Genomic DNA, 27,150 nt, shown 5'->3' with positions numbered 1-27,150 from the left:
CTCCGCGTGATGTTTGCGCAGCAGTTGTACCTGATGCCGGTAAAAATAAATAAAACAATACTCTGTTATTTTGGCAGCGTAACATAAAACGCGTATCAAATTCGAATGAATATTGTATTCTGAAAATTTGCCTCCCCTCTCTCCATAAGTTTCCCACTTCCTATGTTATGCCAGATATTTTTTAAATAATCTATTCCAGTGTATGAAGAGAAAGATATTATAATAATTTGTGTTCGGTCAAGTCACTGGTATTGCACTCAAAAATTAAATCGGATATGTGCTCGAAAACAATTCTACAATATTTGCACGCAGTTCGGTGCATTGATCAAAGTTGATATTGTAATATTCAATATATCTACTGTTAACGCCAATAACCTGAAGCGCCTACATTCATGTAAATTATGATTATCATATTAGCACACTAATAATTAGGGGGACTGTAGTAGTGGCTAGGGGGTATCTATATATATGCGGCAAATTCTCTTAGTGCACCAATGACGTTCGTCCAGGGCTTAAGAACTGTTTCCCGGACATGAATATACATATCAGCAGTAATTATGGGCCCCCAAAGAAATATAAGTAAGGAGGTATGTAACACATAATATTTTGTATAACAAAAGCCATATAAATCCAAGACTCACACTCTGTACAAAATTCACAAAAAATAGCAAATTTAATTTCCAATCCTAAAAAGTTCCTGCCACGAAGTTCCCAGCCACTGTTTGGTTTTAGGTTTTGTGCGCCACAAAGGATATGCCATGCCACCACACTTCTTCCCTCAAAGATTTCAAGTGGATTCTGCTGCATATATCGAAGTTCTAGAAACAATAGTGAAACCCTGGGTTGATAGTATAGGCGTCCTTCACACCCACCCATGACGACATAAAATTGGATGGCTGAAAATGTCCATGACCACATAGCACCGAACTTATGGCCGCCTAACTCCCCAGACCTTAGTGCCCTGTATTACTAAGTATGAGGCGTAGTGGAGCATGAAACAAATAAGCATCCTCATGGCACCATTTCTTCTCTGAAGGCGGCAATTATTACAGTTATTGTCAATATACATAAGGAGCACTTGCTTCGGGCATGCAATCGCTTCCGGACCCGACTCGAGGAGGTTATTGCAGCTAATGGAAATTTTATTAAATGATTTTTTAGATATATAATAAGTTAATGTTGTGTAAAAAGTTTGTGTTGTGCAAATTTTATTCAAAATAAAAGCTAATTAGTTATACTCTCAAGTTGTTCTCAAATAGCGTATGGACCACACGGACATATATATGTGGAAATGGTGTAATCTCTAGCCCCACTTTCGTGTCTTGGCAACCTTCGTTAGCAACATCGGAAATCGGGAGAAGGTTTTTTCGGGTTTGTTTCAAGAGACGGGAGTCGCATTTCAAATTGCAATGAGGACGGCCGATTTTCTATTATTTCATAAAAACTTAAATTTTTAACCTAAACCTTATCTGTGACTTTACTATAAATACAAACCTATATATATGTATAGTAGGGCAAGACGATTTAAAAATCGCTCATTGCTCTGTGAAAATCGTATTCTAGGGATCAAAATAAGAAACTGTGCAGAAGGAACCATGCCTCTAAAACGAATTCTAATGTCCCCCAATTTGGGTCGAACTTTTGGGTAGCTAAAATCAGCTAAATGGCTATGTTTTTTCTTTATTTTTATTTTATAATAATATTCATTATTTATTTATAATAATATCTATTTTTTCTCTTAAGAAATTTATTTAGTCAGAACATATGTATGTAAATGAAAAAATTAATTTAAGTGAGTTATAGAAAAGAAACTAAAAAGTTCGACCTAAATTGGAGGACATCAGAATTCGTTAAAGATCTATGGTTCCTTCGGCAAAGTTTTTTATTTTGATCCCTAGAATATATTTTCACAGAGCAATGGACGATTTTTTTGCCTCCCCACAAATCGACCCGGCCTAAAGTGTAGGTATGTATGTATAAACATTTCCGTCAAATTTAATTTAATTGAAAAAAATGAAACACAAACTTTTATTTATTCGGAATTCAGAGAGAACGTAGGTTCGAATCCCGGTGATTGGAAATTGTACGGAAATTCGCAAAATACGATGACTCCTGATTGCAGCGGTTACTTTCCATAGGAGGACAGATTTCACATTCGTGTTAAATATGAGCAATTTGATATGAAGGCTGATGTTGTTATTTTGCTACAAAGGCGCGAGGATGTTAAGAGATGAAATAGCCTTAGTACTCCTACTCTCAACATCAACCTCAGGGCCTCCTTCGGGGATGACGATCCAGCCAAGGCAGAGAATTTTCTTTACGCTTTCGTACTGTTGTGCGTCCACTGCAACCGGCTCTGATGTGACCTCATTAAGATGCAGTGATTTCGTTTTTCTAGCATTGATCTTGAGGCCAGTACCTTGAAGTTGTTCCTGCAATGCTTCAGTAAGCAGGTTGAGGTCATAGGTTATAGTTTATAGGCTAACAAGCAGATTTCAAATTGTTTTTAAATGGTATTTAATTATTTTAATTTAAAAAAATATGCCTGAAATTACCGAAACCTCTACTTTGGGGCTTCTGCTATTAAATAAAACTAAAATTTATTTTAATTTAATAATACAGGCGTGAGAGGAATTTTTGCAGAATAAATAGATTTGTGAACGGGCCTACATTTGGGATATTATTAAAAAAATGTACTAAGCAAAAAAAAAATTCGAAATAAGAAATTTGCAACAATTTGGCCATAACTCCTACATGAAGAAGAGTATTGTGGTTGTCACGCCTCTTACTAAATTTCACAAATATTGAATAGAAACTATCGAATCAACAAAATCGGCTGAATAGTTTATATATATGCCTATATTTCAGCGATTATACAACATATATATGTATATACATATACACATCCTTTTTTTGGGTTTGGACCACAGTGGGTTTCGAGCCTGGGGCTAGCAAAATGGTAGCCACGCACAAAATACTGTACTACAGTACCCGATTACACGCATTTTAGAATCAAATTTGCCCCCAGAAAAGTTTTTTTTTCAATAACTGATTGTTTTTCCGAAGGTTCTCCCTACATACTAAAAAATTAATAAAACATGGCAAATGCTTACCTTTGCTCTGATAACATCTCTATTATGTTTTCTTTAATAAAAACATTCGTTTAAAGAAATATATATTTTTTTGTTTTTATACTTTTGTACAGATCAAATTAATGCATGTAGTAGTATTTATTGGTTTAGACCCAAATAAAATCCTAATTTTCTATTATCGAATTCAGAAAATAGGGATTAAATTACTGCAGATGTATGTGTGCACTTGCAATAGGAGGAAAAAACTTAATTTTCGGGGAAACATCACCGTTACATTAGGTTAGGTTAGGTTGAATCGGTGGTCCACTGTAAGACACACTTAGGCTCATGGTCCATTGTGATGCTGTGTGGGGAACTAGCTCTTATCCCTGCTGAAACCAATATGCAGCCGTTACATTAAAATTATATATTTTACAGGCAGACTAACAAACGGACAGACAAAAATCTTACGCTATTTTTAATAAGTAATAATAATTACCGCCGTAATCGAATGGGTTGGTGCGTGATTACCATTCGGAATTCACAGAGAGGTCGTTGGTTCGAATCTCGGTGAAAGCAAAATTAATAAAAACATTTTTCTAATAGCGGTCGCCCCTCGGCAGGCAATAGCAAACCTCCGAGTGTATTTCTGCCATGAAAAAGCTCCTCATAAAAATATGTGCCGTTCGGAGTCGGCTTGAAACTGTAGGTCCCGCCATTTGTGGAACGACATTAAGACGCATGCCACAAATAGGAGGAGAAGCTCGGCCAAGCACAAGTACAAGCCGTCTATTTAGAAATAGCGAAATAACGCAGTGCTTCTCTTTGTAAAAGTTCTGAAGTTTTTGTTTTTCTTGTAATAAGAATGTTATGTTGTAATTAGAATGTAATACACCATAATGACCGTCTAGTGAGGTTGGTCCTTTTGCCCAGGTTTCACAGGCAATTATGGTACAGTGCCGACTCTTTCAGATAATTCCATATCCTTTAAGTTCCTTCCAAAAAATACTTAAGCAGCAAACCTACAGGATCACAATATTCACAATTTAATTGACTAAATCTCAGTTCTCACACCTGACTGTTGTCAAAGAACAGCGCTGTGCGTTCGCCTATTACAAAATAGCTCTTTTCAAAATAGACAGCCCTTTTTGGGGCACACATTATATGTAAGTACATATATACAAGTTATGAACTAAATCTTTCTAAATAACAATTTAAAATTACTATTAAATATTCTGCTAGTCCTCCATTGTTGTTTTAGGCTTCAGTCCAAGCATGCGACGCACCAAATACTCCAACAGCCACATTAACAAAGCAAGAGAAGTCAGCAAATTGAGAAAGTGGATTGTCATTGTATAACTTGTTGCATCGGTAATGACACCTGGAAATGGCAAAACATGGTTAGGAGCAGAAAGTTTGAATTTCGCACAGATTCTTACCTAAAAGCGGCCCGAAGGACAGCGAGAATAAAGTGTTGCAGACAAGTTGTAGACCAGATGCAGCTGGCAGACGTTTCAAAGGCACATACGTGGGTATAATGAGGGATGAGAAGATTGTGCGGAAGCCCCTTCCGAAACCAATGAGCACAAATAGTCCCAGTGTCACATAGTATGAGTCGGTTATTGTAATCAGCAATCGACCTAGCGAGATTGCGATGATACCGAAAGCAAATAACACTTGATTGCTTAGTTTAACATTTTCTAGCACGAAGGGTGTCAGGAAGCGCACAGAAATGTCCATGCCACCTAGCATGGACAAGGCAGTAGAGATCTGTTTATTGTTGTAACCATATTGATCTAAAATGAAGGGTATTAAAATCGAAAAGTTTATCTCGGCGAACATCATCACAGTCATGCCGAGTGCCAAACTGACAAAAGTGAAATCTTTCAACAGATCTAAATCGAAAAATTTAACTACTTTCTGTCTAAAGCTCATTTTCTCCCGCACTAATTCCTCAGCTTCTTCGGCCGCTTTCAACTTTTCTTGTTCATGCTGCAATTCATCAGTGGTGAGCTTTTGTAGTGCGGCCTTCTCCTCTGCGCAGGTGCAACGGAATTCTTCAGTGCGATTAACGTGTTGCGCAAGTTCGATATTCACTTGATTAGGCTTCTCCAAATTGAACGTCTCTTTCTCAGCATCATCATCTTCATCGCCATCCCTTTCCGCCTCAGCGATTGGTGCTTTCAGCGACAGATGGCGTACTATTCTATTTCTCAAGCGTATTGAGCTGTTCAGCGATGACTTTGAGCCGAACCAGCCATCGTTGGCACGTGACATCAGAGGAGTGCCGGGTTCGGTAAACTCGTAACTATATGTATCCGACTCATTGTCGTCGATGGGGTATAGCGGTGCGACCACACTGACCCGATCGCGCTTCATATACCGGCAGTATTTACATTCATATTCCAATTCATTGGCACTAATAGGAATTGACAGCGATTTCGTTGTCTCATTAACCTCCTCCTCGGCAACGTTTTGCGGTTTTGGTGAGTGCCACAATACCGGCTGCAGCGTCAAAGCGCACAAAAGCGTATTCAACGAAATGCCTGCATAAATTAGAATTGTGCCCTGGCCACCGTAGTATATCAATATAAGGGAAGTGAAGTGTGGAAATATAATGGGCCCCAAACCCGTAATAGTCCAGGTAAAAGCAGTTGCACGTCGACGACGGTTTTTAAAGTATGTATTCACAGCCAGTGATAAGGCGCTCACGTTGAGGCCTTGACCCAAACCTGTTTTGGAGTAAAAGAAGCAGAACAATCCAGATTCAGAACAGAATGGAGCCATAAGCGATGGAGACACATACTTACCATATATAATTGACAAACAGAGAATATAATGCCAAAATGTGGTACACCAAGATGTGAGTAAAATTCCGCTGAATATCAAAAGACTGCCGGTGATGGCCACCTGACGAAATGAGAAGCGGCGAAACATGGCACCATTGACAATGCCTAAAGGAAATTGAAAATGACAAAAATCGAACGCCATGATTAAGAGAAAATGTTTTTCAAATTAATTATGAAACAAAGTACTACATATTCAATTTATATTTACCCACTAATGACGACACGCTCAGCATAACATTCGCTATTGTCGTAGTCTCTTTGGCGGAGAATCCCAAGTACACCAAACGTTGTCGATAAATCATACCATATTGTTGCAGGGGAGGGTACATGCAAAGCTGAGGAAGAAAACTTTACTGGAATAAAATATAATAAGTAAACAGTAAGTGCAATGCGCAGAAACTTACATTACTCAGTCCGGCTGCTATGCAAACCACCCAACCCCAACCGCCATCGGGCGCCACGAAATTGGGTCCCAAATCACTTTTGTCACGCCGCTTTGGCTTTTTTGGCACTGTAGTTGTGTGATAGACGGATGCATTGTTCTTCTCAGCGGATGTAGAGTCCTTTAAAGCCATCTTTGTGTATATATGTGTATGTGTTTTTGTATTTGTAAGCGTATTATATAAATGGATGTAGGTGTATATGTAAATTCCCGGAACGATTGAGTTATATTACGAGGTCTGCAAGGCAAATCTAAAATAAAACTCGATTTGCTAGTTTTTATAATTTTCCGGACTTGTATTCCGGAAGCAGTTACTTGTATGAATGCTTTTGAAGTGTGGTTAGTCAAAAAGAAAATATTTTCTGTTGGTAAAATGCACCCTAATTGTTCCATCTGAGGTTTAATCCGCGAAAAAACTATACTACGCAAAATTAATAAAGTGGCGCATTATAAAGCAATAGGGGCGAAGATTTATAATTTTTGCAAATGGCGTCGTATGTCAATTATATTTGATACTTGTGGACTGGAAAGCTGCAGAAGACGAACAATCAAGCGATGGAGCGCGTAAAAGTCAAAATAAAGATTTCAATTATTCAAAATCGTTTTTGGGGTTTATTTATATATTCACCGTCGCTGTTTACAACCTCTTCCCAACTCTCGACCAAATTATTGATGCCGTTCCACCAAAAATCGCCTGATCTGGTGTCAAAAAAGTTTTTGAGCCAGTTTTTAAGGAGCTCTTTGTTATCGAAGGTAACGCCCTTCATATAGTTTGAGCAGAAAGATGGTAATAGGTCGGTGCACGGTCCGAAGAATACGGCGGAAGCTGAAGGACCTCCCATTCGAGCTCTTGGCGTGCGGCTTTGACGACTTGTGCAACTTGTGGTCTGGCATTGTCGTGAAGGAGTATGGTTTAACCATGTCGATCAGGTCTTTTCGGTCGAATAGCTTCGTTCACGCAGTGTAGCTGGGCAATGTAGAGCTCCTTGTTGAGCGTGGCATTCTTTTCGAGCATTTACCAGTGCAATATGCCCTTCTAGTCCCACTAAACACATACCATGATCTTTGGATGAGAATCCGGATTGTACTATATTTCCCTTCGTTGCTTTATAATGATGAATAGGCACCATTTCTCATCTCCCGTGACGAGTCGGTGTGACAGTGTGTTGCTCAATGTTGCGGACGAGAATGCGAGAAGGAATTTTAAGGCGACTTTCTTTGTTTTTTCGTTGAGCTTTTGAGGCACACAGGCTCCCAATTTTTCGGTAAATTCCATTGAATGAAGGTGATTGAGAATCGATTTATAATCGAAGTTCATTTTTATCGCCAATTCACGACTGGTTTGGCGGCCGTTCTCCTTCAAATGTGATTTGAGACGTTTTTCATCGAATTCAGAAGGCCTTACGCTGCGGGACGTGTCATCGACGTCAGAGTCGCCATTTTTTAACTTTACAAACCATTTACGTGCTGTAAACTCGCCTATGCCACTTCGTTACTTATGGACTGACCTGATAGTTTTGTAGAGCAGAAAGAGTTATATCAAATGAATATTAGCAAAGGGTAAGCAGCAAACGAATCGTTGTAAAAAAACAATATATATAATATATTATATAAAATCGCTATGAACTTATTTAACAACTCAATATGTATATATGTTTGCTGCGTGGGATGCTAAAGTGTCCAGTTTTGATTGCATATAGTTTTTTTGGCTGGAGAGAAGCATTATGAAGTCCGCATAAGTTGGATCTTCCAGGTTCTGCAAGCGTATTGGATGCCATAAAATGCCTCCTCCAAGCTTCCAGTATATAGCTGCGATAAGTACCTCGACAATATGGATAAGAAACAGGAATTCCGAAAGGATGCAGTCTTGCCGAATTCCTGCCGTAAGTTTAATTGGGTTAGATAAGGCTCTCCGTCGACTGTACAGTGAAATCCTGCATATTGTGCTTTAATGAGGCGACACATTTTGTCTAGTTCGCCTTTCTGAAGTAAAGCGAGCTCCATGCAAATATCATATATTATAAATACGAGGGGTGCCTTGTATATGTCGGGATTTGGCAACCCTGGTGTTGCAATCTGGCAACTGACAGCTGTATCGCAAAGTTTGACATTTTTTGGCTTTTACGTACTCAGAACGTTTTGAAATACCAGCGCTATTTGTGTTGTTTACAGTAACTTAAAAGATTCATCTCGGTCCAAAAATGGAATTAAATCGTGAACATTTTCGTGCGATTATTTTTTACAACTTTCGACGTGGATTAACTCAGCAACATTGCATGGATGAACTTAATTCATTTTTTGGCGATGAAGCTCCATCAAGGACCAGTGTTTATCGATGGTATGGTGAATTCAATCGTGGTCGTAGTTCACTCCAAGACGAATTTCGTGAAGGTCGTCCAAAATCAGTTGTTGTTCCGAAAACCATTGATGCTGTGCGCGAACTGATATTGCAAGATCGTCATGTGACTTATCGTGAGATTGAGACAATCTTAGGCATTGGTGAGACCAGCATACATTCAATATTGCATAAACATTTGACTGTCAAAAAAATTTGTTCGCGTTGGATCCCACACAATTTGTCAATCGCTCAAAAAAAGGCTCGTGTCGATTGGTCGAAGGAAATGCTCAAAAAATACGATCGCGGGGCTTCGAAACACGTCTATAACATCGTGACCGGTGATGAATCATGGATTTACGCGTATGAGCTCGAAAGTAAACAGCAGTCGACTGTATGGGTGTTTCAAGATGAGCCAAATACAACAAAAGTTGTTCGCGCACGAAGCATTTCCAAGCAAATGGTCGCCTGTTTTTTCGGAAAAACTGGACATGTCGCAACCGTACCACTAGAACAACGCAGAACAGTAAATTCTGAGTGGTACACAACCATTTGTTTGCCAGTTGTCTTCCAAGAAATAAGGAAAACCAATCGCCAAAGACGGATCACTCTTCACCAGGACAATGCGAGCTCTCACACATCGGCTCAAACAACTGCATTTTTGAGCACCCAAAACATCGAATTAATGGGTCATCCGCCGTATAGTCCTGACTTGGCACCGAATGACTTCTTTTTATTCCCGTACGTAAAAAACAAACTGAGAGGTCAACGTTTTTCGACACCTGAAGAAGCGGTTGTGGCATTCAGAATGCATGTTTTGGCGGTACCTCATTCAGAGGGACAAAAGTGCTTCGACAATTGGTTCAACCGCATGCAAAAGTGTATAGATCTTCATGGAGAGTATTTTGAAAAGCAATAAAGTGATTTTCGATGATTAAAATTTGTTTTTGTTCTCTAATCACGACATATAAAAGGCACCCTTCGTATAAAGTTTAAAACTTTATAAAAAATTCATAAAAAATCGATAAAGTTTAATAAAAATTTCTCAAATTTTAATCAGAAAAATGAAAGTTTGAACATTTTTGCTAATTCTTTTTTTTTATTGCTCATTTTTAATCATGTTTCGTTGACCGTGTTGCACCTTTTTCCATAAAACGAATACACGAAATTTTGATTATAAGGAGAAAATGTGCCATCCTTTCTTTAATTTTTATTTTATTTATTTTCAAAATTTTTAGTCTTTTATAATTCAAAATCAATTTTTATTATTAAAGGCATTTTTTTTTTTAGTTTTCAATTCAATTAGCTTATACATAAATATACAATTTCCAACCGCCATATAATCAAAAATCTGCAGCCTAGAATTTTATTGTTCCACAAAGAAATAAGATCAATTTTGATTAAAAGTTTGAAATTTTGATGAAAGTCTTCGAATTTTTGTGAATTTTGTACAAATTTTGAAATTTTTATTTATATGACAATTATTGTAGAATAAACTATATTTTTATAGAAAAATAATAATAATTAAAAAAACCAAAGAAAAGTAGTTGAAACTGGTAAAATTTTTGTAATTCTATAGTTTTTTCGCGGGCTGTATTTGAAAAATGTTGTACATATTTCAGTTATATTTTCTGCTAATTCTACTTATAAATCTGTCACAAGCAATAAGAGATAAATGGAGAACTATGCTTTCGAGGATATGTAGGAATGAAGATCGTTTAAAAAGGTCAGCGAGATGGCATTATTAGCGCGTATCGAGGTTATGTTTAGTTAGTAGCATTTCTTGGAAGAACACACACCAAATTTCAGCCAGATGGGTATATTTTTTCGTGTTTGGCATTCGTTTGAGTCAAGGAAGTCGGCAACACACCAGCTTACGCCTCAGCAGTTGTAGTCATAAAATTAATGGAAATAGGGTTCCAAATACTTTTACACCATTTTTTTACCATTCACATGAAGTTACAAGCTACGATGTGCAGAATGCAAAGCTGGCATAATACGAGGGTTATAGCAGCAGTGTGTTTATGACAGAGACCGACAGAAACTGAAATTGTGTTGCCGATGTTCGAAAAAATTGACGCAATCATTGCTTATGTTACTTCGTTGCCGTCTGAACAACGACTGGTTGGAAGAGCGTAGGAATACGTGTTGAATAATCGGTTACAATTCTGATGACAAACCCCCCGTGATTCGATACAATACCTTGTATTCGATCATCCTTGGTTACAAGCTACAACTCTCGTTGTCTATGAGTTTGTTTGATTCCAAAAATTTACAGTCAGCCAAAATTAAATTCGACTAAAATGTGTGCGATTACTTAAAGTTCGGTTCGGACTGAATTTAGCACTTTCTTGTATAACATTTCACAATTCTGAAATAAGCCTTTTAAACAGCCACTATAGTACCTCCTTACGATAAAAAATTAATTTATTTATTTATTTTACTGCAAATAGATGTTGGCCTTTACCGAAAGAAATTATTTGGTTGAAACAAAATCTTCAGAAAAACTATAATTGAATATTTTGTCCGTCTCGTTACCTTTACAGCGTCAAAGTGAATAAAAACTGAATTCGCTTGCATAAATTGTGCAGTTTTCGTTATCTTATCAAAATGATCAATTAAATATACAAAATGCATAGATAAGGCTAATTAGGCAGGTATTTACTGTGCCAACTTTATGATTCATATATGAAATCTCATTCTAATTTGAAATTAAATAAAATAAATTCTTTCATTTGTATGAGTTGATAACAAAATCTTGAGCCTTGATATTATCTATAAATTTTACATAAACGACCTTTGAAAAATATCGCATCGCGGAAATGGCAAATTCATCACTATAGTCGACTTCCTAAACTCAAATTTGCAATGCATAACTCTAAAAAATGTGTATGCAATGCAAAGCAGATTTTAATTGCAACCATGCTTTGCATAAAATAGCTTCGCATGAAAACGGCGTTTAGGAACATAAAACATGTGTCAAAAGTAGATAATAAAACAAAGAATTTAATTATTCGTGAAAATGGAATCGAAAAGGAATACTTTATTTGTTTTATTGGCAAGTGCTGAAGAATAGATATACAGATATTTTATCAAACTATACATGTGTTAGTGGAAATCAACACGCTTACCAGAGTGAAAAATCTAGCGGAGATGCAGGAACTCGGTTTTCATGTCCAAGCATATGCGAACGAGGTTTCAGACAAGGTGACTCGCTGTCGTGTGACTTCTTTAACCTGATGTTGGAGAGCATCGTACGAGCCGCAGAACTTAGTCGCTCAGGCACAATATTTTATAAGAGCGTACAATTGTTGGCGTATGCCGATGATATTGACATCATCGTCCTTAACAACCGCGCTGTTAGTTTCGCCATCTCCAAACTGGATAAAGAGGTAAAGCGAATGGGTCTGGTGGTGAGGACGAAACGAAGTACCTCCTGTCTTCAAACAAACAGTCGGCGCATTCGCGTATCGGCACCCTCGTCACTGTTGACAGTTATAATTTCGAGGTTGTAAAAGACTTCGTTTATTTAGGAACCAGCATTAACACCGATAACAACATCAGCCTTGAAATCCAACGTAGAATCTCTCTTGCCAACAAGTGCTACTTTGGACTAAGTAGGCAACTAAGCAGTAAAGTCCTCTCTCGACGAACAAAACTAACACTCTACAAGACTCTCATCATTCCCGTCCTAACGTATGGCGCAGAAGCATGGACGATGACAACATCCGATGAAGCCACGCTTGGACAGTTTGAGAGAAAGATTCTGCGTAAGATTTTTGGACCTTTGCACGTTGGCAATGGTGAATATCGCAGGCGATGGAACGATGAGCTGTATAAGCTTTGTCGTCCGAATGGATACAAACGCTCCGGCTTTGAAAGTATTCGAAGCGGTACCAGCTGGTTGTAGCAAAAGAAGAGGAAGGCCTCCTCAGCGTTGGAAAGATCAGGTGGAGAAGGACTTGGCTTCACTTGGTGTGTCCAATTGGCGCCGGTTAGCACGAGAAAGAAACGACTGGTGCGCTTTGTTAAACTCGGCCAAAATCGCGTAAGCGGTTATCGCGCCAATTAAGAAGAAGAAGAAGAAGAAGAAGATGTCATTTCATCGCAAAACTGTAAATGCTTACTATATTCGCTAATCCTTTATCGATTCTTTACAATTTACGGTTTCTTTACAAATAAAATCAAATACAAGGTGGTGTTGCTTCATCAGCTGATTGGTGCTTGATTGTCAAAGCTCACCAAATTATTATATTTGTGGAATTGATATCCCCTTGAAGAAAAAAGGAAAAATCTTACTCCTTCCTAATATATTTCAAATAAAAAATATGCATTGGCATTTCTGTCCTCCTTTGGAAAATCCGCTTGTTCGATTTTTTTGCATATTTGGACCAAACAAAGAAAATGGGATAAGGAGAGAATCTATATGCATATCCACCGCAAGATAACTCGGATCTGGGACTAAAAAATCAGGGGTCTTATACAAGGTGGCGCAAAATTAATCACCCTATCTGAAGATTTATAATTTTTGCAAATGTCGACATTCGTGTACCAAATTTGACACTTGTGAACTGGACAGCTGCAGTACCCAAAGAGACAAGTCAAAATAAAAATTTTCATAACTCAAAATCATTTTTTTATGCAAATCGGGGATTAAATCTTCAAAATTTCGGGCTTCAACCTCTATGGTGAATAAGAAAAGTGATTTACCAAGTCAATCGTCAGAAGCCATAAACAAAACCATACGAAAAGTTATTGAAATCATGCGCATTGTTTTTTCATTTCAAAATTAAATTGTAAAAAATCGAAAGAATTGGGCAAATTATCTATTGGTTTATTAGGATTGGTAAAGGGAGATATTTCTAACCTCGAGGATCAAAAGGAAAAAGAAAGATACAAGATGAAAGGAAAAATACAGTTATATTCGTTTAAGAATGTAGTCTTAATAGATTCAGATCATCAGCTATAAATAAGCGCCTATTGGAAAACTTAAGGGTTAGTTAACAAAAAGCCTTCATGACGAAGGGATTGTTAACTTCTTCTGCTGCCAAAGCATTCCAATTCGGACAGCTACGGGATGTCTCCTGATGTTCTGCTAACAACACCGGCATAAATGCTCCCAGTTAATGAGTACAACAAAAACTCGGCAAACAGTTACCGTATGATTCACCCCTGTAGATACCAGCTTGAACCTGAGCTGCTTCCCAAGCACATCAGGAGGCATCTCTTCAACTAATCCGACGAGATCCAGGACAAAACGAACCGACAACTACTGGGACGAGCAGTGTTTAGACACGCCAAATGGCATTAATTGGGAGACACTCACAACTTTCTTAAACTCCCGACCCCTGAGTGCCATATTCGGAGTCCAACGAGTCGAGAACGCGCGTAACTTTAGCACTATAACATTGGGGATACTGTAGCAAACTAAGCACCTACCTATCCAGAATTGACCCCGACATACCCAACATATGTCCAGCATGTAAAGACACTCCGCGCGATACTAACCAACATTTCACACTACCATCAAACCTGCGCACCTAATACCCCTTTTCTTCTGGACCAACCTGTCGAAGCAGCAAGTTTTTTTTTGTTCCATTCCTGGATCAACATCAAGACGCACACCACAAATCGGAGGAGGAGCTCTCCCAAACACCCACAAAGGATTTAAGCACCAATTATTTAATATATGTAAGATTCAAGCTTTAATTTTTACATTTGTATATATGTTGATTGGAGCCTCCACCACGTCAGGTTCTTGGGAAAATATGTTGTAAAAGTACCCAAAACTTAGGTTTTTACCAACAATTTTCTTAAAATGAGAAAAGTTCATATAAACCATGCAGACCTGTGTAATCTTTTTGACTAAAGCAAACACTTGGTGAGCTGCCTTGACTAATATTTAGACTTTCCTTCTCCCTCTAAAACATTTTGATCACTCTCTACGGTTTCGAAAGTGAAGTGAATAGAAAAAAGAATAGAATATTAATAATAAAACAAAGAGGAAACATTTTTGGATGAAAAAGAAATTAAATCCATATCGCAATGGAACAAATAAAGACATTTAGTTTTTTTTTTTTTTTTTTTTTTTTTTATTATTAGTATTTTCATTGCAACTAGTATAACATTACATACATAGGTATATATACTAACGAGCAATTTTGTAGAGTTTTGTTACAACAAATAATTTGAGTTAATCCTCAGCAAAATACAATTCATACTTTAACTGATTTTTATTTATTTATTAGTTTAAATCTAGAGGTTTTTTACGTTTGAGCCTTCGTTTCCATTTTGTATTATCGTTAAGAATCAAGGCTTCATTGTTCACATGCTTGCTTAGTCGCTCTGCGTGCGACTTTGCAAATTTCTTTATGGTTGCCGTAACCGAATCAATATTGAGGTCACGTTCTAGGTCTTGCGTCCTAATATACCATGGAGCGCAAACTGCATGCTTGAGTGCCTTAGTCTGAAATCTTTGTATATGCGCTGTATTACTATAGCTGGTGCATCCCCATAGCTGAATCCCATAGGTCCAGATAGGTTTGAGAACTTGTTTGTAAAGCAGTATTTTATTGTGTGCGGATAACGCTGATTGCTTACCCATTAGCCAATGCATATTTTGGAATTTTAGGTCCAGTTCTTCCCTTTTCTTTTTCACGTGCGCACTCCACCTAAGTTTCGTATCGAGCGTCATACCTAGATACTTTGCTGTATTAGAGTATGGTACTTTAATGCTGTTTATGTATATTGTATATTTTATTGATAGCAAGCTGCAGTTGTGCAGTAGACTCTATTTCTGTCTTTCCGACGGTTAGTATTGCAGTGTCATCAGCAAATGTTGCTGTAAAGCAATTTCTGCTGTTTGGCAGATCGTGAGTAAAAAGTAGATAGAGAAGGGGACCAAGCACACTTCCTTGCGGCACACCAGCTTTAATCTCTTTCAGTTCAGAGAACTCATCTTTGTATCTGACGCGAAAATAGCGCTCAGACAGGTAGGTTTTTAAGATATTAAAACATGTTTTTGGCAGTACATTCTTTATTTTCCACAGCAAGCCAGCATGACATACTTTATCGAAAGCTTTAGAGACATCGAGAAATACAGCCGAACACACATTTTTTTCTTCAAATGTGTTCTCGATGATACGCGTAATTCTGTGAATTTGGTCAATAGTTGAGTGGCGCGCGCGAAATCCAAATTGGTGTGTTGGTATTATTTGTTTGTTTTCTATGATATTGCTCAGGCGCTTTATCAAACATTTTTCCAACAGTTTTGATAAGATGGGCAACAGTGAAATTGGTCGATATGATGCTACATCGTTTGGAGGCTTTCCTGGTTTTAGAATCATGATGACATCAGCTATTTTCCAATAGATTGGAAAGTATTGCAGCTTAAAGCAAGCATTCATTATGTTTGTTAGCTTAGTAATGATATTTCGTGGAACTTGTTTGAGGACTTCGGCAGTTATTAAATCAAACCCTGGAGATTTCTTCGACTTCAACTTTTGTATCTCGGCGCACATCTCATCTTCAGTTATGGGTACTATATCGCCATAATCATCATTGGCTATGCCATCATTATTTAATATTGGTGATGTGTCGCTATTGGGTGTAAAGATTTTTGCTAGATAATCTGAAAATAAGCTTGCTTTTTCTATGTTGGTTTTCGCCCACCCATTATTGTCTCTTTTGATTGGTGGATTATGGTTAGCTGGCTGTTTAAGCTTTTTGGTGCATTTCCATAGTGAGTAGTTTGTGTCTCTTTTATTATTTAATTGCTGTGCGTAGTTTGTAAATGATTGATTTTTATATTCTTTAATTTTATGGCTGAGATCTTTCGCTGCTTTGTTCAAAGCTGCTTTATCAACAGGTGATCTTGTTTGATGCCACCTACGCCGCATTTTTCGCTTCTTTAGCACCATTTCTTTTATATCTTTTGTGTATTTGTGGCCAGCGGAAATTTTCATTAAAGGAGGTGTGCTCGACCAAGCAGAGTGTTGTATTTCTCTCGTCAGTTTTAAAACTTCGTCATCTATCTGTGTTGTTGATTCCATTGGAAACGTATTGTCTTCAGATTCTTCTAACATTTTGCGGAAATAATCCCAGTCGGTAAATTGACTAGTTAATTTGAGAACTGGATCACGTAACACTACCGTTTCGCTGACAGTTAGATAGACTGGCGAGTGATCTGAACTCATGTCTAGCCCATTTTCAATATTAAGATATGCACTGGAGACTTTTCTGGTGATGAAGAAATCGATAAGGTCCGGATTTTTTTGTGGATCAGATGGCCAATACGTTGGCATCCATGAAGATGCAGTGTTACAGTTTGTTTGTTGAAGCGCTTTGAAGAGCTCCCTTCCTTTAGTGGTTGTTAGCCTAGATCCCCAATGGATATGTTTAGCATTAAAATCACCGCCCATAATGAATTTTGTTTTATGACGCTCAATAAGATGGACATATTGATCGTATTTGATTTGGTGCCTTGGAGGACTATAAACAGCTGTCAATGCTAGATCACCTCCAGCATTAATTGTGATGGTGGTGGCTTGGAATTCATTGGTGCTGACTTTTTCTTGTTCGTAGTGTTTAATATTGCTTCTAATAATTACGGCACTTCCGCCTCGTGCACTGTTGCTTGGGTGAATAGTGTGGTAAGTTTCAAAGTTTTTGATCTTGAAAAAAGTTTGATTAGTGAAATGCGTCTCAGCAATTAAACAAATGTCGATTTTTTCTGAATTGAGAATCATTTCCAATTCATGCTGGTGCTTTGGGAGGCCGTTCGCGTTCCATAACATTATTTTTAAAAAGTTAGGCATGTGTAATTGACTGATAAATTTTAAATTCAAGATTTTGCAACCTTTGCTCCAGTGATTTGTTAAATTCTTGTTGTTCTGTTAGCTTTTGCAATATTTTTGAAAGTATATTTTCTTCATGTGTAGTGACATTTTCGTTAGTTTTTGCCACTTGTGAATAGGTTGGTAGATTGCTTGGAGCTCGAATTGGTATTGGTTTATGCGATATTGATTTTGTACTAGCTTCATCTTTATTTTTCTCTTTTCCTTTAGTTTGGCTTTCAGTCTCAGTGTTATTTTTCCGCTGTCCGATTTTTTTATCGCGAATTTTTTGTAGTTCTTTGGCTACTATGCAGCCTCTGTAGCTAGCAGGGTGTGCTTCTCCACAGTTGCAGCATTTTGGCAGCTGCTCCTTTGATTTTGTGCAGTCGATTGTTTTGTGCTTCTGCGCACATTTGACACAGCGTGGCTGTTTGCCGCAATAATTTTGAGTGTGTCCGTAGGACTGACATGACTTACATTGAGGAATTAATGTTGTTTGTTTAATCGCTTCAATTTTGACAACCGCATGTAAGATTGTTTTTATTTCAAATATCTTTTTAATATCTTCAATTGATTCGAATGTGAGTAGAAACATATCTAGTGGCTCCTTTGTTTTCCATTTTAGCTTGTTAACTGCATTAGTGATTTTTAGGCCTTGTTTTTTAAGATCTTGTATGATATCAGTAGGATCGCACGAATGATGAAGATTTTTTGCTATAACTTTTATTGGTCTTGTTTGCTTATTTTCATAAGTGCACCAAGAAATGTTTTGTGTTGATAGCGACTTTGTAGTCTTTCTATAATCATCTGGATCAAATGTATTTATTTTATAGATCTTATTGTTCAGAAGTTTAATAGAGAACGCATTGCTAGACCCGTTTTTTACAATGCTGAACAGTTTTTGGTACTCACATTCAGCTGTTACCATAATTGGTGGCGGACGTGGGGCTTTTTTATCATCTTGTGGTGTTTTATTGTTGGCTATTACTGTACTCAAATTTGAATTTGAGCCTATTTGTTCAGGTGAATTGACAGCTTTTCGTTTTTTAGATGGACGCTTTTTTAAGATCCAGTCCGTCTCTCGATCTAGCTCTTCTTCATCGGTTTCGTATTGAGGTGGTGTTTTATTTTGCTGTGCACTGTTGGTTTTACTAGTGACTACAGTTTGAGCTTTTAGTTTAGCGTTTTCTGTTTTTAGCTGTTGTAGCTCATTTTTTAGTTCAGCACAAATTTGTTGCATATTTTGTAGTTGTTTCGATAAATTTTTAATTTCTTCTTTCTCTATATTTTCTTGTTTTTTTAATAGATTTCCTCCTATAGATGGTGTATTAATAGTGGCTCGATTTTTTAACGCATTTCCACCGCCCGGTGGAGGTGTTCTTTGCAAATTCATTTTTTTATATTTTTATTTAGATGGCAGCCCTGGCGTCGATAATGCAGGTGGTGTTAAGATTTCTATGGCAGTGCATAGGTGGCGCGCCGCACAGTATTTAATTATGATAAACAAGTACAGTTGGAGGCCGCTCTCCTCTCTCTGCCGCAATTGTTTCAGTTTTTCTTTTTTTTTTTGTTTTGTTTTTTTGTTTTTTGTTTTGCTTACTTATCTATTTGTTTACTTATCTATTTGTTCCAAATGATTTTGCTGATGTCTAAGACTGGTATCCGATCGCCGGTACCTAGTCACGGTAACTTTTGGTTTAATTGACACTTTAAAATTGTTAAAATAGATACTTCATTTAGAGCACAAGTTCAAAACGTCCACTCTCGGCAACTGTTGTTTTTGATCAAGACATTTAGTGATATGAAAATAAGAATCGTATAATTTGATTTAAACTCGCAGCTTGCTTTCAGCCAGTTTTTTTTTAATTCTTTCTACAGCGGGGATTTAAGTCCCTATTAGACCTAAAAAGCTGCCCTATTCAACCGCTCTTGTGACACCGTACTTCTTAAATACACTCTCCTTCACTTGATTAAGGCCAAATATTTTCTATTTGTTTTGCCAAAAAAAAAAAAGCCGTTTTGCCAAAATTTTCACTATGTTATAAGAAAACTTATTGTTAAAAAACCCTTCTTTAAATTAAAACCTACAAGTGGTAATTCGAAAACTGATAATTTTTGATTCATTTGATTAAGGCCGCAGACGAAATTTTTAAAATAAAAAGAATTTTTGGCCGTAAACAGTTATTTAAATATTTTATTTAATAATTTGTATGCCCACCGTAAACCGTGCTCGAGATCCCGGGCATGAACCCCCAAATGATGGAAAAGGCTTTTTTTAATAGCGCTCCGAGTGCAGGTTAGGTTCGGTTATACTGGCTTTCTGAAGCCACGCAGAGACCATTTTGGTCCATAGCGATACCAGATCAGAGTACCATTTAGCAAACATATGCATCAAAAGCTGAGAGCGTCCAGGTAGCATAGTCTAGTTTTCGAGAGAGCCGGACAGTAGCATAGAAGATGCTCCAGGGTTTCTCTTGTACCCACCTCATTACATTTCCCGCAAATGTCGTTAAGGGTTAAGCGTGTGCCGCAACTGAGAAGTGTCCTGTTAGTGTCCATATACTAACTAAAGTTCTACAGTTCCTCCTATCGATCCGATTTAGTATACTTGTCATCATATGCGTGAGCCTGGCGACTATGCAGTTGGCTAAGCTAAGCCATCTCCCTTTTGCCTTTCTTAGCATTCGTTCCTCTAGTTTTTTTTGAATTGAGCGCAGGGTTTTAACTACCTGGCTTATTAGATCCCTTGCAAATCTCGCGCCTTCTGTAGCTATTCCATCCGCTGTCTCATTTCTCTCTATGCCTTTAAGCCCAGGAGCCCAATAAACACAAGGCCTCTAGGTATTCTAGGGATCAAAATAAGAAACTTTGCCGAAGGAACCATAACTCTAAAACGAATTCTGATGTCCCCCAATTTGGGTCGAACGAAAAATCCCACTTTGACCCATTTAGAGTGCTCCAATCGAGTCCAAATGTATGACCGACCCCCACTAACTTTGGACGGCCGATCCACCCATGCCAGTGGCACACCCCCTGGAACTCCCTTGGGGGTTCCCCATACAATCATTTCAAAATATCACCATTTTTGGCCTTTACATGAGAAAAGAAACTAAAAAGTTCGACCCAAATTGGGGGACATCAAAATTCGTTTTAGAGGTATGGTTCCTTCGGCAAAGTTTCTGATTTTGATCCCTAGAATATAATTTTCACAGAGCAATGGGCAATTTTTTTGCCTCCCCACAAATCGACCCGGCCTAATATACATACATACGTATACTAATTATTTGACATACACGTACTCATATACGTATATGGATCTATGCATAGTATATGAAAAATGTTTATCACTGAAGGGGTTTTCACACGTTTTGCAGCTTTCTCAATATTATTGCCCACATACTTAGTAACTTACTCAAGACAGCGAAATAGTAGATTTAATTTTCATTAAAAGTTTAGATACTGCATGGTGTTTTCGAAAAAAACTACTTTTTAATCATTTTATGGGGCCACTAAAGAAACCAAACTTGTGCAAAGGAATGGCATTTCAAAAACAATAAGCCACATATTTTACACATACAGTAGGTTCTGTTTTTATGCGGTAGATACGTTCCGCAAGAAACAGCATAAAAAAAAAACAGCATAAAAAAAGCTACTAGTTCTATAGTAAAACTATAGATACGTTTCAAATGCTAAAACCGCATAAATCTGAAATAATGTAATAAAATCGCATAAAAAAGGGCACTAGTCCCATATTATTACTATAGATACGTTCCATAGACCGCATGAATCTGAAATAATTAAATAAAATCGCATAAACAAAATATTGTATCTTTGAAAACTATATCTTTATATATCTTCCATACTTGTAGGGTTAGCATTTCTGATGTAATCTGTGATGAGTTTTTGCTTAGCTGGTTTAGAATCTTGTTTATATGTACAATTCCTGATAGGTCGACATGCATTTTGTAATTTAAAAAAAAACCGCACTATTTCAAAACCGCATAAAAAAAAGCCGCATAAAAACAGAACCTACTGTACATGCATATATCCACAAATATTTTTAAAAAATAATAATATACTATTCAAATACACACGTGTAAAGCAAGGGGCGAACAGATCACTACTGGAAATAAATTTAAATATTATATCATTAATGTGCGAAATCGAAGCTTCGTATTTCAATAACACTGCACTACATTTTTACAACCGGCGTTCGGACCCTCTATTAACATAACTGCTGTTAATAACAGCCTAGCGTAATGCAGAGAGTCATAAATGCATGTCTATAAGAGAATGACACTAACATTCTCTCGTTTTCTTTGCACACAGCCGCCTTGCACACAGCAGTGAGCAGACTACACTACGTTTGTGGTAGATTTTCCACCTTTTTTGACTGAATTGCATTTCTACTACGTTGAGGTTAAAATCTACCACCTTCTAAATTTTCCAATATTTTCAAAAATTAGAAGCTGAAATTAGTATTTTTAATGTTCCTAAACACGACATTTAGAAAAAAATATAATTTACATACTTTTAATGTAAACATATGTATGTAATGAAATGGACAAATTGGATATTATCATATTTTCTGGTTTAGAAATAAAAAATACATACATATGTATTTAATTTACATTTTTTATCAAATAAGCGTCAACATTTTTTGGCATACCTAAGTAACAACGAACTGTAAGTTTATTTTTTTTTTACATTAGTAATACAGGGTGGCTGATGAATTTTGCTACATTAAGAAACTCAAATAACTTTTTTTTTAGTGTATGGAATTCATTTATTTTTTTTTTTCAAGTTGAAGGTCATTAAATTTTATTAAATGTAGCTTAACTAGTTTTAAAAATAATTGAATTTAAATGCCCCCCATGCTCGTTGACACAAGTGCGGCATCTTAGTAAAAAGTTGTTCATTTCTGCTTTGAGAGTTGCGACAGGAATAGCCGCAATTGTTGCCCGAATGGGTTGTTTTAGTTCATCCAAATTTGTTGGCTTTGTTTTATAAACTTCTTGTTTACATAAACCCCACAAGAAAAAGTCAGGTGCAGTAAGGTCAGGCGACCTGGGGGGCCAACGAAATTCGGAGTTTCTTGAAATTAGTTTATTGGGAAATTTTCGTCGCAACTCTGTCATAACAGTCTGGGCTATGTGAGACGTTGCCCCATCTTGTTGAAACCACACAGAGTTGAAAGGAATTCTCTTTCGGCGTAGTTCTGGATAGAAAAATTCTTTCAGCATTTTCAAATAACGGTCTCCAGTAACCGTAACGGTGTGACCATTTTCTTCAAAAACATAAGGCCCGACAATACAGCGTGAAGAAACCGCACACCACACTGTCACGCGAAGAGGATGCAATTCCGTCTCGTGGAGTATCTGTGGGTTAGAAGTACTCCATATTCGACAATTTTGTTTGTTCACATTGCCGTTTAAATCGAAATGGGCCTCATCAGACATGAAAAGGCAGTTTAACATGTTTTGGTCTTCTTCCACCATTTGCAGGATCTTCTGGCAAAATTCCAAGCGAATCGGCAAGTCTGCTGCATTCAGTTTGTTAACCATTTGAATTTTGTAGGGAAATAAGTCTAAATCTTTGTGCATTATTGTTTGCAAAGACTGTCGGCTGACACCAAGTTGAGCAGATAAGCTTCTTGTTGAAACCCTTGGATTGCTTTGTATAGCTGCAGCTACAGCAGCGATCGTTTCCTCCGTCCGAACTGGTGGGTTTCGATGATAAGGCCTTCTTCCGACTGTTCCTTGCTCAGCAAAATTAGTCACCAGTCTCATTATGGTCCATCTGTTCGGGGGATCGCCGCCAAACATCCGCCTGTACTCTCTCTGTACCAAAACTACGGACTCCAGTGCGTGATAGCGGCGGACTATCCAAATTCTTATTTGCGTGTCCCAGTTATCCATTTTAATAAATTTTAAAGATCAATCTGCAAATTAAAACAAAAATGGAACAGATAACTTAAAAAGAAAAAAAGTTATTCAATTTTTTTTGGTAGCGGCTTTCATCAGCCACCCTGTAAATATTAAAGTATTGTACTTTTAAGAAATTAATAAAAGATGTGATGAACTTCAAAACTTCGTATGTTAATTTTTATAATTGTAATTTGATGCCTTTTACATTTGCATTAAAAGTCTATTTTTTAAGGCTAATTTGGAAGAATATTATTCGAAACAGCTAAAGAACATGATATGACAGCACAATCTATTTAGCCAATTAGTTGATTCCTTCAAAATCGCTAAGAGCCCGTTAGTGCCCCATCTGATGTACTCCCTTATCCGTGACCATAAGCAGTGAGGTGCGCTCTCGCTCTTTGTTTACAAGCCCCTCCGCTCAGATACTGAGTTATTGTTGTGCAGATTAAGTAGCGAAGATTTAAGTGAGTGACTTAAAACGCAAAACGAATGAACTCTTACAGGAGTTAATTATATGTAAATATTCTACTCTTTATTTTCCAATACATAAGCAAAATTCTCATTAATATCTATAAAACAAAAACTTAAAAATGCCAAAATTCGTATTACCGTCCTTTAGAGAAATAGTTCTTACTGAACCTCTTTTTTTAAATATTGTGAGCAACAGAAAAAATGCAATTTAAGACAATCTGGCAGCGTCCTAACGAGCTCAAAAAAGCGCATATTTTACTCAACTCTTTAAAAGTAGGAAGAAAAGTAAAACAACTTATCTGCATGCGTACATATAAAAATATAATCTGTATGTATGTATATATGTGTGTATGCATAAATATGCATATTTATGTCTTATCAATCTCACATTTTTCGCTCTTTGGTTGTTTATAAATATTTTAATCATTAATAAACACAATTCACTCATTCCCATCTCTCTTTTCTAATGCACTTCACTTCAATTATTTGCCAACACTCGCGGCACACACTCTCCACCTTCGATTGGTAATGTTATTGACAATTTCGCTAATACTTTTCGACTATGTTGCCACTACTCTCTGCAGTCTTATAGTGTAATTACTCTAGTCGAAAACTTGAGTTACGTAAAAACTTAGAGATATTTACGCAGGCTGTCAAATCAGCTTACGTATGCAGCCTCATTCCAAATAAATAAGAGCACATAAAAGTCTTAAATTTTACGTAGTTGTATAGCATATTTGGAGGAATATTATTCGAAATAGGTAAAAAATGCATCTCTCTGTGTTTTCTAAGTTAAGTGGAGTTTATACTAAACAAATGATGCTGGTACGATAATTTGACCTTAGTTATGTAAAATTATGTCTAAGTCTTAGCTAAGAGAGCTCCAATTTTAAACCTTGTTTCTGCTAACCCTGAACTAAACAATATATTCAACCTTAGATGGTACTTCTTATTTTTTACGCGTTTAGTCATATGATTTATTTTTATACATGTTAGTTGATTTTCTCACATATTTTAATGTATAGATTAAATAAACCTCTCATGGTTTATGGTAAACTTAAAATCGAAAATTCGCGTCATCCATTCGACGAAGGAGGGGGAACAGATATATATATTTATGGTAAACTTATCGTTCATAATTAGCTCGGACCTAATAATTTTTCAACCCTCAAATTAATATATTCAAAATATTAATATCACATCAAAGTAGCCTTCAATATTGAATTAAAAAGAAGCGAATCATAGGTAGCATGATTCTCCCACCGCTCTCAGTTTTCGTAACATAAGCATCCAAAATGCATAGCTCTCTAAGTTTCTTAAGGCTTGCGTAATCATTTATACAAGCTAGTTTGAGCCAAATTGGCTCTTAAGTTTGTTAAGTTACGTAGAGTAATTACACTATTATAAATATGTATGTATGTACGTACATCAGTCGTGCACAGTGCCGGCAGAGTAGGGCAACATTTTTGCCTTAACATTTGCGCTCTTCGCTTTTACCAGCTGCTCTTTATTAAGTAGTTTTTAATGTTGTTTTGCTTTATCAAATCAAAGCTTTTAAAATAAATCAAGCACTAAGGACCGTTATGAGGGCTTAAGTAAAAAAATAATTCAATTTCCATTCAAGGCGAAGCATTTTCAATTGTCTTATATATCGTGTTTGGACGTATCACATTCAAAAAGACAAAAAAATTAATGAACCAGCGTGCACAATCTATACCTCGCGATGTATAAACGCAACTGACTTGCTGCCGTTGTCACAAGCGTTTGCTGACTTTGCTCGCACGAACTGTTGGCAAAAGCCGAGCGACTCTGTTAGACACCATGAATGATAGATAGAAAATCGGCGTCGAGAGGGGTCCAAAAACATTTCGTTCTGCGCATCACGTCATAATATCAAAGTTGTATTGGTGAAATATCAAACTTGCATACGGTCTGTCAATAAAAATTGCAACATCACATAGATTTCAATTTGTAGAATTAAAATAAAATGTACAAGGAATATGAAGAATCGAGAATAAGATAATTTATTTATTTATTTAAAGGTGCAATAATTATAGACAAATAATAATTGTGGAAATAATTTTGGATTTTGTATATATGGACAAAACTAAAAGGATTTCTTATATTATTTAGAAAATGATTTATTTACTGTATGAGATGGATTTCAGTTTGATAAGAAGCGACTTCAGTTTGAAGAATAAGGGAAAGTACTTTAGTATAGTAAATATACGTATGTACGTCGATGTAGACCTGAGGCAGAGACCGTAAGACTTACTTGTTGGCAGATAAATTTCCAAATTTTAGTTTTTTGCAAGAAAACAATGTACAGTGGTCATCTCTAAAAAAAAAAAAAAAAAAAAATAAAAATAATTGGCGCGTACACTTCTGTTAGGTGTTTGGCCGAGCTCCTCCTCCTATTTGTGGTTCCACAAATGGAGGGACCTACAGTTTCAAGCCGACTCCGAACGGCAGATATTTTTTATGAGGAGCTTTTTTATGGCAGAAATACACTCGAAGGTTTGCCATTGTCTGTCGAGGGGCGACCGCTATTAGAAAAATGTTTTTTTTTTTTTGTTTTATTAATTTTGCTTTCACCGAGATTCGAACCAACGACCTCTCTTCGAATTCCGAATGGTAATCACGCACCAACCCATTCGGCTACGGCGGCCCACCGTAAAAATCGTTCAGTGGTTTGTCTAGTCTTTCGTTAAAAAAACCGTTATAACTCCCTCTTTGTTTTCAGAATAACTTCTTTTGTTTCAACTAAAGAGTTATATTTTCAGTTGTCTCCAAGTGTTTGAACAAATTTGTGTCACATAAAGTGTAACATTTTGAATTGTGCCTGTTTACAACCAAACGGTTTGTGTAAAATATACGACTAAGTGTATAAAAAAATTTCAGGAAAAGAGTAAGAACTCAAAAATTTGTTATTTTAGCGCAACTACTAAACAAATAAGAATGAAACAACCGTTATATTGTTTTTAATGATATTTTCGTGCAATTACATATTTTTTCCTTGTAATATATTATTAATATTATATTTACGGAAACAGTTTTTCGTCTCTACTGAAACTGTTCAGATTTTGAGTTGTTACGCTTTAACGTAACAAGTGCGATATGATGTGCCCGCCTCATGTAAAGGTCCATGTGCAATTCATTTGTTAATCTATTTCTCTTTCAGCTGATAAAAATGTAATGAATTAACCCATTACCGCACACTG

At 36.8% G+C, this 27,150-nt stretch overlaps 1 protein-coding gene across 5 annotated transcripts; it reads right to left on the bottom strand.

Annotated features, from left to right (window-relative positions):
* Nucleotides 1-3,861: 3,861 nt before the first annotated feature.
* On the bottom strand, nucleotides 3,862-25,635 carry LOC129238707 (uncharacterized). 5 transcript variants are annotated; one of them, XM_054873829.1, is made up of 6 exons: nucleotides 25,357-25,635; nucleotides 6,325-6,624; nucleotides 6,129-6,255; nucleotides 5,882-6,025; nucleotides 4,511-5,803; nucleotides 3,862-4,452 (listed from the first exon to the last, which is right to left on the bottom strand). In XM_054873829.1, the coding sequence occupies exons 2-6, from the start codon at nucleotides 6,493-6,495 to the stop codon at nucleotides 4,310-4,312; spliced, it is 1,878 nt and encodes a 625-aa protein (XP_054729804.1). In that variant the 5' UTR covers nucleotides 6,496-6,624; nucleotides 25,357-25,635; the 3' UTR covers nucleotides 3,862-4,309. The 5 variants fall into 5 exon arrangements, with proteins under 5 accessions (XP_054729804.1, XP_054729806.1, XP_054729805.1 ...); XM_054873831.1 differs by lacking the exon at nucleotides 25,357-25,635 and adding an exon at nucleotides 24,318-24,357; XM_054873830.1 differs by lacking the exon at nucleotides 25,357-25,635 and adding an exon at nucleotides 6,991-7,080.
* Between the last annotated feature and the right edge of the window lie 1,515 nt (nucleotides 25,636-27,150).

The sequence above is a fragment of the Anastrepha obliqua genome, chromosome 2 (genome assembly GCF_027943255.1).
Source record: "Anastrepha obliqua isolate idAnaObli1 chromosome 2, idAnaObli1_1.0, whole genome shotgun sequence".
Taxonomy (NCBI): Eukaryota; Metazoa; Arthropoda; class Insecta; order Diptera; family Tephritidae; genus Anastrepha; species Anastrepha obliqua.
The sequence above is the reverse complement of the archived record's forward strand: the minus strand, read 5'-3'. Positions and strand labels throughout refer to the sequence as shown.

What these genes read in the sequence shown, in the direction of transcription:
- LOC129238707 (XM_054873829.1), bottom strand. Translation starts at nt 6,495, where the DNA reads ATGGCTTTAAAGGACTCTACATCCGCTGAGAAGAACAATGCATCCGTC. An exon ending in TAGCAGCCGGACTGAGTAAT is followed by an intron (nt 6,256 to 6,324) that starts GTAAGTTTCTGC and finishes TTTCTTCCTCAG; the next exon opens with CTTTGCATGTACCCTCCCCT. An exon ending in GAGCGTGTCGTCATTAGTGG is followed by an intron (nt 6,026 to 6,128) that starts GTAAATATAAAT and finishes AATTTCCTTTAG; the next exon opens with GCATTGTCAATGGTGCCATG.